Source organism: Engystomops pustulosus, chromosome 3 (genome assembly GCF_040894005.1).
Source record: "Engystomops pustulosus chromosome 3, aEngPut4.maternal, whole genome shotgun sequence".
In the NCBI taxonomy this organism is placed as follows: domain Eukaryota; kingdom Metazoa; phylum Chordata; class Amphibia; order Anura; family Leptodactylidae; genus Engystomops; species Engystomops pustulosus.
In genome coordinates this window covers 36,454,806-36,469,320 of record NC_092413.1, presented here as the reverse complement: position 1 = coordinate 36,469,320, position 14,515 = coordinate 36,454,806, and the positions used below count along the sequence as shown (strand labels likewise).

At 42.3% G+C, this 14,515-nt stretch overlaps 1 protein-coding gene across 6 annotated transcripts in view; it reads right to left on the bottom strand.

Moving 5' to 3' along the window:
* Nucleotides 1–1,251: 1,251 nt before the first annotated feature.
* Nucleotides 1,252–14,515, bottom strand: part of PAK5 (p21 (RAC1) activated kinase 5) — a 105,303-nt gene continuing 92,039 nt past the window's right edge. For all 6 annotated transcript variants that reach the window (XM_072140472.1, XM_072140473.1, XM_072140476.1 and 3 more), the window contains 6 exons: nt 12,386–12,877; nt 10,320–10,453; nt 6,759–6,885; nt 6,482–6,607; nt 4,820–4,954; nt 1,252–3,242 (listed from right to left, as the gene is read on the bottom strand). In XM_072140472.1, coding sequence (XP_071996573.1) covers nt 3,087–3,242; nt 4,820–4,954; nt 6,482–6,607; nt 6,759–6,885; nt 10,320–10,453; nt 12,386–12,877 — 1,170 coding nt within the window. In that variant the 3' untranslated portion in view covers nt 1,252–3,086. The remainder of the gene's footprint in view (nt 3,243–4,819; nt 4,955–6,481; nt 6,608–6,758; nt 6,886–10,319; nt 10,454–12,385; nt 12,878–14,515) is intronic.

Here is a 14,515-nt window from a genome sequence, read left to right as displayed (position 1 = left end):
AGGGGACAAATGTGACAAAATTGTCAAAAAAGGCATATTACATGCCCCACATTGGGGCAGATTTACTTACCCAGACCTGTCTCGATCCCCAAGGTGCGTTCTCTGACAAGGATGAAGTCCGGTGCGATTCTTCAAGAACGTGCGTCCATTTTCCTGCATGTGTCGCTTCCCTGCTGAGGTCCACCGGAGTTCACCTTCTTCTTCCCGTTATATGTGAGTGCATTGTCTTGCAACACAATTTGAATTGTAAATCCCACGCTTAGTCTGAATCAGTCAGGTTGTCCGTCGGCAAACCCGACGAGAATGCGCCAAGTGGATCCTTAGTAAATGTGCCCCATTGTGTCATGCGGAGCAAAGGAGGACTGCTGTGGGAGTTACAGAAAGGGGGACTTTATAAAAACTTGGTGGGTACAAAAAAAAGACCTCTCAAGCTAGAAATTTTACGGCAACAATGTTTTTGCATGTAAAAAAATGTTGAAAACCATTATTGGCCAGCAAACGGCACAACCACAATCAGACTTGGTACAAGCTGCAAGACAGGGAGAGCGGTGACAAACTCACCCTGCAATGTCCCTGCAGGCTACTGCCCTGCCTACAGCAGATATACTTCCCATAAGGGCGAACCCACTATCAGAAACGTGCTAACAGAACCTGCAATGTGATAGGGAGAACTTTGTCTCACAGCTGATGGATGGTGGAGCAGACAGGTAGGGTGAACGTACACCCAAGGACACAGAGAGACGAACAACAGATACAGACAAACCAGCAGACTTGGACAGAACCATGTGAAAGGCAGATGGCGGTGCAGCACAAAATCAAATTACTGGAGAGATGTCAAATAAACGTAGAAGAGGTCGGATACACAGAATAGCAAAGTAATAATAAGTAGAAATCAGGTAAAGGTATGAGGAAACTAGTAGAACCAGCATATATATATGACTGGACCGGCCATCCATCACTTTAGTAACCTTTGCTGGATAGTCCTGGACTGCAGAGGTCCGGGTGTGGCTAAATCAATCTGTGTACAGCAGCAACTTTAGCCACAGTTCACACATGCAAAACACAGAGGAAAATGACCACCACCTAGGCTGCTCTCTGTGGGGAGAGGAAGACTGTGGCACTGATGTTCCAATTGCTTTTAATAGAAAGAATTTTTGTTTTCTATTTTTTTCAAGACAAATGTTAGAGAAAAGAGTGTAAAAAAAAAGGAAGGGAGATTTTTTTTTAAAAAAAACAGAAACGACTACTGTGCTCATTAATAAATAAATTTTATTTTGCATTGAAATAAATATGAATCAAGTGGCTGCAAAACACAAATCTACCTAGGCCTAGAGTTGACATGCAAGGTCATTCAACAAGCAACACAAATTTATTGTCATCCATTTGTTTTGTTTTTTGACAAAAAATAAAATTATAGACAGCAGCACAAGTGTATTGAGTCAAACACATCCTACAACATTATTACAATGAAAATGTTCGGTCAATTTTGAAAAATACCCGCTTAAAAAAAGTTGACCATTTTCTGCCAACTGGGAAAGTAAATAGCTGGGCTTCAAAAATAAAAGTGGAAATAAATATTAAATCAGAATAAATACAAACATCAATAAATAATAAAAAATGATTAAATAAGGAATAGTAAAATAAATAATAAATAGCAAAATAACTGAACAAAAAAAATTCAGAAATCAAAAATAAATACAAAACAATTTCAAAAAGCTTCTAAAGTATAAAGGGCGAGATTTAGTAAAACACTGTTGAAGGAAAAAGTGTGATTTCGGCTCGCAGTTTTCAGATGTGTCTTGGAGACCTACTGTATTTTTCGGACTAAAAGGCACACAAAAAATCCTTTGATTTTCTCAGAAATAAAAGGTGCGCCTTATAGTCCAGTGCGCCTTATATATGAACCGTACTTACAGACAACAGCTGCCTTAAACTGTGCACAGGTCTGCCACCTGCTGGTCATTCATCCTTATAATCAGGTGCGCTTATAATCCGGTGCGCCTTAAATATGAACCTAGACGTTTTAACAGGCATTTATTGATGGTGCGCCTTATAATCCGGTGCGCTTTATAGTCCGAAAAATACTGTATTTGGTTTCCATAGGAAACTCCACCGTTTCGATAATTCAGTCTTATATAAAGTAAAATAGCGACCCCAATATTATTGGTCAAATGCTATTAAATATGGATCATATAAATATTTCTATTTATGAATATTGTACATATTTTATTAGCATGTCTTAAATATTTTTAGCAAATTTATTGATTAAATACTGATTTTGCTGTCATTTTTTCTTATATTTTTGATGGACAATGTGTCTTTTTTCAACTGTACAAACTATGTAACTATATTTGGAGGTTTGATTATTATTAATATTTGGGTAACACTAAGTGATGGTAATGTAAGGGGCGTAAATATAAGCAAACCACTCTAGTCTTTAGAATTTTATGCAAGCGAAATAGACAGTCGACACTGAAACAGAATATGTGGGCGTTTCCAAAAGGATTATAAAAGTAGGAATTTTTTTTTTTTTACTTTTTGAAAATGTTTGGTAAATTACACCTGTTTTTTTTTTTTTGGAACTGGCACAATGTTTACATAACATCAAAAAACTGCAAATTATCAAAAGTATTATACAGAAAATTACAAATTCATTTCAAAATACGTTACACTCCTACTGTTGAAAAAAAGTGCATTTTACCTCAAAAAAGGATTTGACATTGTTTAAATCAATGACACTAAATTCCCTTTGTTTCAAATAAGCCTTGGGAGGGGGGAGGGGAGAGGAGGAGGAGGACTAATATCTAAATTCACATCAAATGAAAAACTTTGTAAAAAGTCTGCATTGTCAATCAATTAAAAGGAAAAAAAAAACAAAAGAACGAAAGCAAAAAGAGTGAAAAGTGAGGTTTTTGTTTCAACGCACCCCAGCGTTTCATCTTGTAGTCATTGTACAGAAATATAGGCAGTTATGATTTTTAGCTGCATCAGTTTTGCATTTCTTGTGTTTTTTTTTAATTTCGAGTAGTTGACGGTGTTGGTTGTTCTTCTTCCTCCGCCGTAGCCCTGACCCGAGAAGCAGGAGCCTAATGATGTCTGTATTGCCTCATTAGTGGTATAATACACGACTGGGGTCCTGAGAGGTTCAAGAATGGATGTCTTAATAGGTCTTGTGCTGTCGCTCTCTGGGATGGTTCCCTCACCAACATCAAGTCTAGGAATCCACGTAGCACTGAAGAAACCTATGAATAGGAATTGGAGGCATGCTGAGACTGGAAATGGCACTGCTACAGAACTTCAAGGGGGTCGAATAAGTAATAAAAGAGTAAATAAATAAATAAAATGGCCTACCAGCCTAGCTATATTTATTTATTTTTTTTGAAATAAATTCTTGCTTATTTATTAGTTTTATAAAAGGGTCAAATACTTTATTTTAGCTGTCCACTGGGCGGGTCATTTCAGACAAATGCTCTTATTTTCTGTATGGTTGGTAGGGATTAAAGGGGTATGCTCTTCTGGACACTCACTTTTTGAACTCATCTGCCATATACATACATTTCTTCAATTGAATGTTAGAAAAAAAAAATCACTGTACACACTACTGATAACCAAGGGGTTATCCAGGTATACAAATTTACTTATGGCCGGGCTGGGGTGGACTATTTAAAAATAATGAACTTGTACTTACCTCGTCCGGCGCCACTCATGTCCCGTGCCGCGTTCAGTCTCATCTGTGCACCGGTTTGTATACAGGGGTGCACAGGGAGCTTCCGGCCGGCCATCCCCAGCGCTTACAATGCTGAGAGATAGGGACAGATGGGAGGAGCTTGCCACATCGCGGAAACAGAGGCACGGATCAAACGGACCGCAGCGCGGGACATCGGCAGCGCCGGTGGAGGTAAGTATAAGTTTATTATTTTTAAATAGCCCGCCCCAGCCCGGCCATAATTAAATTTGTATACCCGGATAACCCCTTTAAGTATAATCTGAGGAACCTAATTTTACCTCAAAATGCTGGGAAGACTTATTGACTCGAGTATAGGCCTTAGTAGAAGCAGTGCCTCGGATCACCCCCTCATGAATACGCCGGACCACTGTAAGTGTTCTGAGGGTATGGTGTTCTTCAGTGTCGGAGGGTTCCGATAAAGCGAGCAGTTTAACACAGCTAAAAATGGGGGAGCGCTAGTGCGATTTTTTTGGGGTGACAGGTCCTCTTTAAGATTGGGGTTTATTAAGACTGGCGTTCGATTTTCATAGATTCACCCCCAAGTTTGGCTGTAAAGCTTGTAAAGTGCCCTATACAATGCCGATTTTACTGGTAAGGAAGTTGGGAGATGGTAGACCCCCTTTAAATTATGAGAATATATGTCACGTTTCTATCCTACTTTATTAACCTTTCAAAAGAGTTATCATTAAATTCCACAGTGACACCTTCTAATGTTGAGATGACTCTGCACATGTCCTGGTCTACAGAGCAAGGCTGAAAAATTACCAGAAGAAGAACATAAACTGTCTGCGTATTGTGGGTGTTGCAATGACCAGTGTAAATGCTTCAAAAGTGGAGGATTTGACCCCAATATAATTTTAAAAATCTTTCTCTTGTAGTACATTACCTTTAACATATGTAAATATAGAAATATTGCTCGATCTTATCCTTTTTTAAATTGTTTATACGATTTTGTATTTTTTTTATTTATATGATGATTTATTCCCTTCATATATCTCCCCACCTTACATCCTGCCATCTTCTTAAAACCAATATGTAAAAAATATATATCTACAAGCAGAGACTGAATTGGGTGGAGCTGAATGTTATTACCTGATGAACATCTTTTACTCTTGGAGGCAGGTTATCTCGTATCCGGCGCATTGCCTGCAATGGCGGTTCATTGAAGTAGGGAGGTTCTCCATCAATCATTTCTATCACCATGATTCCAAGTGACCAGATGTCCACCTAAAAGGGGGGAGTCATTAAAAAGCCTTTATTTAATGTAATCTTTAGAACTCAGAGGAAAACACTTTTTTTACACAGGCTAATTTTATTTTTTACAAATTCCCAGACTGGAGAAGATACATTCTATGTAAGTAATACTAAAGTGTCACTACCTTCTGCTTAAAATCTGAAAAAACAAATATGGAAAAATAGTACTTAAAGGAGTTTTCCAGGTATGTTGGGGGTGGGAAAAAAAGAAGACATACTTACTCGCTCCGCTTCCTGCTCCTGTACTACTGGTCTTCAGGGCTGAATCCGGTTGGAAATTCCAGTGGGTGTCACGTGATTTCTACTGTCAATGAGTGGCTTCCTTGGACCATGGGATGTCACTTCCTATGGTATCTTCAGGTCTGAGGAGGTTACTCATTGGCTGAAGTGGTCCTGTGGACTCCCAGACCTCTGTCTGGGTGCAGACTTGAAAACCAAAAGTACTGGAGCAATGTGGGAATGGGATATGGAGTGGAATATGTATGCAGAATTGTTTTCCTCACCCCTGGGTTTTTCCACATTCCTTATAGGGGTTGGCGACAATAAAAACTTTACTGGTGGGCTTTGAAGGGAGGGGGTTTCTGTTAAAAAAAATACACCTATACTTACCTCCCTCTGCACTCCTGATGTCCTGCACCGCCGTCCGTTGCTGCAATGCGGCTGTTCGTTTACTGAGACACTGCACCTCTACTCTGAGAAATTCCGGTGGCCTAGCATGCCCATTTGGCGCCTGCCACAGTGGCACAGCAGTGAGGATGGCGGTGTGGGGACACAGGTAGCGCCGAGGGAGGTAAGTACAGGTTTTATTTTTAACTGCCTGCTGGAAGCTGTATGCAGCGTGGCTTCTGTGCCCATGTTTGTTTACATGGGGCACGGACTGGAGCAATAGCAGCACGGGACATCTGGAGGGTGCTGGGACATAAGTACATGTTTATTTTATTAAGCAGCCCCCTCCCAGCCACCTTTGTTTTTTTTAATAAAAGTCTAGGACAACCCCCTTTAAGGGACTGCCTTAGAGGCGTGGTTTTCCTTTTCCCATCCTGGAAAACTTATTTGCCTATTTTTGCCATAATTTTACTACGATTCACTACGATCATGCGTCCGAGTTCCTGTATGTGTCGCTCCTGCGCCAAGGTCCGCCGGAGTTCACCTGCTTCTTCCTGGTGCATGTGAGTGCTTGATCTTGCGACACATTTCCTTTTTTAAATTCCACGGTTTGTCCAAATCCGTCGGCCACGCCCCCCGATTTCTGTCGCATGCAAGCTGGCGCAGATGCGCCACAATCAGATCGCGTGCACCGAAAACCAGGGGCAATTCAGGGCAAAAGAGAAATATTCGGCAAACCCGATGAAAGTGCGGCGTTTGGACCCTTAGTAAATGAGCCCCATTGTGTGTTCTCGCCACATTGTGACCCACAGACTTCTATGGGAGCCGTGATGTGGCCACGTTCGTGTGGAAGGGGCTTAAGAGTCAGATAAAATAAGACTTTTATAGACTAACCTCAGTTCCATATGGGAGTCTTGATATAACTTCTGGGGCCATCCAATATGGCGTTCCCACCAGAGACTTTCTTTTGGGAACCTCCTTTGACACTTGTGCACAGAATCCGAAATCCGAAAGCTTTATCTGCAATTGTAAAAAAAGACAACAAAAACATCACATTGCTGGATGTGTGGTCATAATTCGCTGTGTGCTATGTTACTCCCCATTTTACATCCTGTGATTGGTCATACCATTATAATTGACATAATTGATAGACATAGGAAAGATCCCTTACCCTGCCATCGCTGGTCAGCAGGATGGAGTCGCTTTTTATATCCCTGTGAATAACTCCCTGATTATGCAAGTAGGACAAGGCCTTCAGAACAGATAAACACACTGTGGCAATTTGTTCTTCGTTCATCCTGGAAAATAAGATTGTTAATAATTAGCCATATTGTAAGAACTACTACTACTAATAATCTTTATTTACATAGCGCCATCACATTCCGTAGCACTTTACATATCATTGGGGAAATATACAAATATAATATTACATGACAGAGTACAACAATGGAACAATAGGAGTGAGGACCCTGATCACAAGAGCTTACAGTCTATGAGGATGAAGTGGTGACACAAGACCTTACAGTCTATGAGGATGAGGGGATGACACAAGAGCTTACAGTCTATGAGGATGAAGGGGGTGACACAAGAGCTTACAGTCTATGAGGATGAAGGGGGTGACACAAGAGCTTACAGTCTATGAGGATGAGGGGGAGAAACAAGAGCTGACAGTCTATGAGGATGAGGGGGTGACACAAGAGCTTACAGTCTATGAGGATGAAGGGGGTGACACAAGAGCTTACAGTCTATGAGGATGAGGTGGTGACACAAGAGCTTACAGTCTATGAGGATGAGGGGATGACACAAGAGCTTACAGTCTATGAGGATGAAGGGGGTGACACAAGAGCTTACAGTCTATGAGGATGAGGGGGAGAAACAAGAGCTTACAGTTTATGAGGATGAGGGGTGACACAACAGCTTACAGTCTATGAGGATGAAGGGGTGACACAAGAGCTTACAGTCTATGATGATGAAGGGGGTGACACAAGAGCTTACAGTCTATGAGGATGAAGGGGGTGACACAAGAGCTTACAGTCTATGAGGATGAGGGGGCGACACAAGAGCTTACAGTCTATGAGGATGAGTGGTGACACAAGAGCTTACAGTCTATGAGGATGAGGGGGTGACACAAGAGCTTACAGTCTATGAGGATGAGAGGGTGACACAAGAGCTTACAGTCTATGAGGATGAGGGGGTGACACAAGAGCTTACAGTCTATGAGGATGAGTGGTTACACAAGAGCTTACAGTCTATGATGATGAGGGGGTGACACAAGAGCTTACAGTCTATGAGGATGAAGGGGGTGACACAATGACACAAGAGCTTACAGTCTATGAGGATGAGGGAATGACACAAGAGCTTACAGTCTATGAGGATGAGGGGTGACACAAGAGCTTACAGTCTATGAGGATGAGGGGATGACACAAGAGCTTACAGTCTATGAGGATGAAGGGGGTGACACAAGAGCTTACAGTCTATGATGATGAGGGGGTGACACAAGAGCTTACAGTCTATGATGATGAGGGGGTTAACAAGAGCTTACAGTCTATGAGGATGAGGGGGTGACACAAGAGCTTACAGTCTATTAGGATCTATATTATCACTGGATTACATTAAGGTTTTAGGGGGACGCCAGGCAACATGGACTTCTTGTTGGCCAATACCTGTACTTTATACTTAATATGGAACTTAGGGGTTACAACTGGGTTCCATAGTGACTGTGGTAATCTTATATTTGTTAACCATATCCTCCGGTCTTCTAAAATCAACTTTTATCAAATTATGCTAATAAGATTGAATGGCTCTGCAGAGCCCCTCCAGGCTGTGCAGGAGCACTTCCGCGCTCTGTGTGTTACAGTTGTGCGATTACATTAGGTAGAGGGAGGGGTAAGTGGTAAAGAGCAGGGTGTGACAGTGTAACAGCCAGTGGGGCCTGAGCATGGAAGGGCTCTGGTTACAACCTCCTGAGCCCTTATGGGCCATTAGCATCATTTTAAAGGCTGATTAGAAGGAAGGAGGCCATAAATAACAAATATAAGAAGATTACTGCAGTCACAGTACCTGGATCTAAGAGTAAGTGCCCCTGGTTTATGATGACCGATTTTGGTGGAACCCTTTAAGAAGGGCAGTAATGAGAAGGTAATACACAGTGTCACTATATACTGCATTAAAGACCCTCATATGGTTGTGACTGTAGCGGATCAACAGCACAAATTTCTCATATTCCTCTACCGTTCCCAACACAGAGGCAAAGCTCTGCACCGTCTTATCTCCTTCTCAGTTATAACCTTCAGGACTTGAAGATTGTTATTAAGTTGGGAGTGAGGACAGCAATTCATCAATGTCGCGGGAGGATGTGAGATCATTTGCATTTTGTTTCTGTGACTAATGTGGAAGTTAGTGGATCTTCCTACATGTCCGCCGCGCTGCTGGCCTTTGTCACCCCGGACAGGATTTTATCTTACTTTGTCCCAAATGAAAAATGAAATGTAGAAGTGACCAAACTTTGATTTACAGAAAACTGGATGCATTTTCACTGCCCGTTCTATAGTACACTCTGTGTTATCTGTATATAACCATTTACAAAAAAGGATTTTATTACAAAATCTAAAAAAAATATGTTTTACAGTTATAATATCTTGGTAAATTTGCCAGTTTCAATTATACTCTGTTTTACTTCTATAATTCCCCTCTTGTTATGTGCTGTTAACTACATGTCCCATAATTCCCAAGTGTTATTGGGGCTTATGTACTAAGGGTTTTAACTTCCAAATTGTGTCACAAGCCAAGCACTTACATGCACCGGGAGGAAGATGGTGAACTCCATTGGACCAGAGCGGGGAGTGACACATGCAGGATACCGGGCGCACTATCTTAGTGAATTGAGCCAGACTGCCTGATTATCGGACACTTTGGACCTCGTGAACTCAAGAGGCTGGGTAAGTAAATGTGCCCCATTGTGTCCTCTGCAGCTCCCCCTTGGTTTACACAGCTCTGTAGCTCTATGTAGCCTCACCTTATGACCATGATGTTATTAGTGACATGCTTTACAAATGGGAGCCACTTTGCCGGATGTGGCCACAGAACAAGACAGACCTATAGGATGTCACTATTACTGCCATATAGAAGCACCAATGATCACATGAATATAGCTTAGTTTTAAAGGTGTTGCACACTTTCCAATAAATGTCTCTGATATGTCCCTGCCTCATTTGCAAGCTGCCGCTATCCCTTGTACTCAGCATGCTGTGCTCTGCATATATACATAGCTGCAGGCTCTGTCCCTGCTCCAGGATGTCCATGTGATGTCTATCCTCGATCTCTCCACATAGTCTGTCCACACTGACATAAACAGGAAGAGTGAGAGGGATGGAGCGGGATGAGTCATATTCTGCTGCTGCAGCTCCAACTATTCAGCAGAGCTCAGAGATGTAAATAAAGAAGTACATAGTCCTGCACACAATACAAAAGTAAGTAGCAGGACTGCTGAATCACTTGATGAACATTCAGGAAAATAGGCAACTTATGTACAGGAATGGCAACCCCCTATAAGAATGGATTTAATTCATTTTGAAAAACAAGGTACAAAAACGAAACCAGACAAAACAAAAACGTACAGTCGATGGCACAACATAATCAAACAGCATGAGTCTGTTGCATATAGATCTTATTTAAGGAGGTTTCCTGACATGTTTATACAATATTAAGGAGGCAACACCTTACCCAAACCTACCTTGTATGTGTAACAATGTCGGTAAGTGCACCCCCTTCAAGGAACTCCATGACAACCCACAACTCATCTCCAACCAGGTAACTGTTATACATGTCAACAACATTTTCATGGTGATAATCTCTCATAATCACTACCTGGAAAGACAAAAGCATACATGTACATGGACTGTGATTGGCAAGCTGAGACTTCGTTAATGGAGCTGAGGCTGGGTTAAAGGATAGTTGGGGCCCGGTAAAGCACACACTCAGGTAGGGTAAGGTTGTATGAGCCATCCTCTAACACAATTGGGCCTATAGGATAAGATCTGGTTTTAAGAACCTCAAAACATACAAAATTCATAATTATACATTTTGATGACATGCAGAAACCTATACATCTGAGAAAATGAAAAAATCTAAAGGTGTTAGGTCTGGTTTTGCAAATTTAAAGAGATTACTATCTTTCGCTTAAAAGCATCATGGAGCAAACATACCTTGAGAATGCTGTAGCTACGCTGATGCAGGATCATATCTTGTTTAATCTTTGTGCTGAGTGGTTTTGCTGATAAAACAGATATAACATTATGATAATGAAGCTGTGTCTCTTCTATGGCTGCTTCAGCGCTTCTCCTAGTTTTTCTCTGCAGGAGAGAATTATGTAATCCCTGGGTTGTGCCTGAAGGCAGAATAATCAATTGCTGCACCATCCCCCAGCTGCTGTGTATGAGTGATCCAGCTCAGGTTGATAAGCCATGCTTGACTAACCTCTATTTGTAATAACAAGCTCAGTGTCTAAAGTGTTGATCTAGGCAGCCAGCCTGACCCAGCTTTCCCAAGGTACTGAATGTTATAATTGTTTTTTCAGCAAAACCACTCAGCTCAGGGATTAACCAAGATATGATCCTGCATCAGTGTAGCTACAGCATTCTCAAGGTATTTTTGCTTCATAATGCATCAAATCAAATGGTAGGTTTCCTTTAAGTGTTTGGTGTATATAAGTATTACAAAGACAGACCACTGTTCCCGGAACAACTGGAATTATTTCTTAAGCCGCCTGCACTCTCAAATAATGAATATTTCCAGCTCTATATTGGCATCTGGGTGGGGCAGTAAAGAGTCTTAGTTTTAGAGTAACTTCAATATCTAATTTGCTAATTAGGCTCTTTACTCTCAGATGGGTGGCCCTGACTGGGAGCATATATATTCTGGCTCCACCCATATAAAAATTGAGAGACGAAAATAATTCCATTGATTAACTGTAAAAGAAAATTACGACTGCTTTCGGGACCAGCAAAATTGCTGTTGGCTGAGGTGGTGGTCCTGAGATGATCATTAAGGTACTCTCAAGAAACAAAAGGATAGTCTAGGTAAACTATTCCTTAAAGGATTAAGTCTGGATACTGAAATATCTCTAAGTTTTGAACCAGAAGATATATTGTGAATCTGATTGTGGCAGCTGAATCTGGAGACAATTCTGCGATATTCTACAATTTGCCAGACAGGATAAGCAACTCAAGGCCTCTCCCTGCAGTCCGGGGTGGCCCACAAGGTGTTGTGTTCAGCGCTAATTTAAACCACCACTTCCTGGGACTGGAGGAGCGAGGAGTTGTGGACAGGGCCGGATTATCATTGGAGCTACTGCCCCGTGATTCTCCCTTTTAATGGGACTCTGGAGGGAAACTACAATGATAATCCGGATTTCCCCTCCTTTCTATCGTATTCATATCCTCAAGACGCCAATACAATCTAAAGCTTTGAGAGACCACGGAGCAACAAGTTGCTGATTAAATTGCTGTGTCAGCATTTTGTGATAAATATTTTTTTGGCTGTAGTTTGTTTTTGGCCTCTAAAAGGGTCATCATCACTGGCCTAAAACATAGGCTCTCACCCATTACTGGGGCATTCATATATGTCATATTCACTTTGGCTTCTGAAATAAAAGAGTGTCCAGGGACTTTAGACTCACCCAGTGTAAGATGTTGCATTTAGGTCTCCACACTATAAACTTCAATGCTTTGTCACTATAGAGAGACACCAAAACCTACTGGAACCTGATACAAAGGGTTGGGTTCTTGTGAAGCCACCTACCTCATTAAAGAGCAGTTCTCTCCTCTGCTGTTTCCTGAGATCCATTTTTTTCACAGCTACTTGCTTTCCCGTGTGCTTTTCCGTAGCAATACAAACAATTCCAGTTGAGCCCTCTCCAATCTTAATAAAGTCATCCAGATATTCTCGAGGGTCTCCAGGACTGACCACAAGCTGCAGAGCCGCTCTAAATTGTTCATGGGATACTCTGGATGGCTGCTGATCTGAGGAGGAGCCCCAGCTGGGGGAAGGGTAAATGCTTGATGATGTACTTGGAGAACTGGGGTAAGAACCCGTAGACATGTAGTGGGGGCTCCCATGAAGCGGTGGCTGATGGTAGGGAGATGGCTTATGGTAAACTGATGGGTACTGGTAACTACTTGAGGGATAGTTGGATTTGTTCTGTGATTGAGGTAGCTTTGTAGGACCTCGAGGATATGTGTCAGATCCAGTGAGCGGTGGGCTCAAGGATACCTGTGCTCGATCATAGTCTGCCTGCAAAGAAACAGGAAAAATTATCACGTTGTGATGCCACAGATCACTTCTTTCTTCAAGACTAAAGGAGTAGAAACCGCAGCTACTGAACATCAGTAATTGTACACATTGGGGCAGATTTACTTACCCGGCCCATTCGCGATCCAGCGGCACGTTCTCTGCGGTGGATTCGGGATTCACTAAGGTAGTTCCTCCGACGTCCACCAGGTGGCGCTGCTGCACTGAAGTTCACCGGCCTATTCCTGGTGAAGGTAAGCGCGAGTCCAACACTTTTTTTTTTTTAAAATGCGGCGGTTTTTCTGAATCTGTCGGGTTTTCCTACGGCCACGCCCCCGATTTCCGTCGCGTGCATGCCAGCGCCGATGCGCCACAATCTGATCGCGTGCGCCAAAATCCCGGGGCAATACAGGGAAAATCGTCGCAAATCGGAAATATTCGGGTAACACGTTGGGAGAACGCGAATCGGGCCCTTAGTAAATGACCCCCATTGTTTTATAAAACTTTTGACATGTGAAAGGTATTGATCAGTGTGAACCTGGATCCTGCCTCCCCATCTGATTCCTGAAGTAAAAGGGCAGAAGGACTTATCTGCTGCACCCGATTGACTGTTTTTTAACCCCTTAGTATTTAGACACCATGAGGGGACCGATGCGCGTTTTCCCAACGTGTTACCCGCATATTTCCGATTTGCGCTGATTTTCCCTGTATTGCCCTGGGATTTTGGCGCACGTGATCGGATTGTGGCGCATCGGCGCCGGCATGCACGCGACGGAAAACGGGGGGCCTGGCCGAACGAAAACCCGGATTCGGAAAACCCGCTGCATTTTAAAAAAAATGTGTCGCGAAAATTGCACTTACCTTCACTCAGCGCGGCTCGGTGTATTCCAGTGCGTTCCGATGCTCTTCAGCGCAGCAGCGCCACCTGGTGGACAGCGGAGAAACTACCTTAATAAATCCCGGCCGGACCCGAATCTAGCGCAGAGAACGCGCCGCTGGATCGCGAATGGACCGGGTAAGTAAATCTGCCCCCATACGTTTTCTATACATTTGAACATAACACGCTCCGCACTTTGAGCAGAGCTGAACAATGCTGAATAGGCACAGGACCCGGCTGAGAGCTTCTGTTCCCTCACGTCTGGGTCTCAACAATCTGACCCTCACAGACCAAAGCTTCTGACCAAACCTTATGACATCTTGTAGAAATGGCAGCATGGACCACACTATGTAGATTGGTATCCGCACTTATCAAAAATTTAAAACGTAACAATATGAGAGGATATGGTCTTCAAAACGGTGCAGTTTCTACCCAATGTAAGAATAATACAACCTTACTCCTTACCGAGAGTAGGAAGATTTCTTGTCTAGGTGAGCTCAAGCAGTGGATTTATTTAGAGAGAAAGTTCTGGACTGCACAATACAAGGATCTCAATCTATCAATGTAGCAATAGATAATTGAATAATGTATAGATGTGGAGTGCAGATCTTCCTCTCCATAGTGGATTATGTAGAGCTGGGTGGAGACATCACTATCTCCATAGACTTCTATAATATATGAAACCTTATGGAATTTAGCAGAGGTATATGAATTAACAAGCCCTTACCTCTAAGAAGATACATTACACATTTTCTTATACTCAT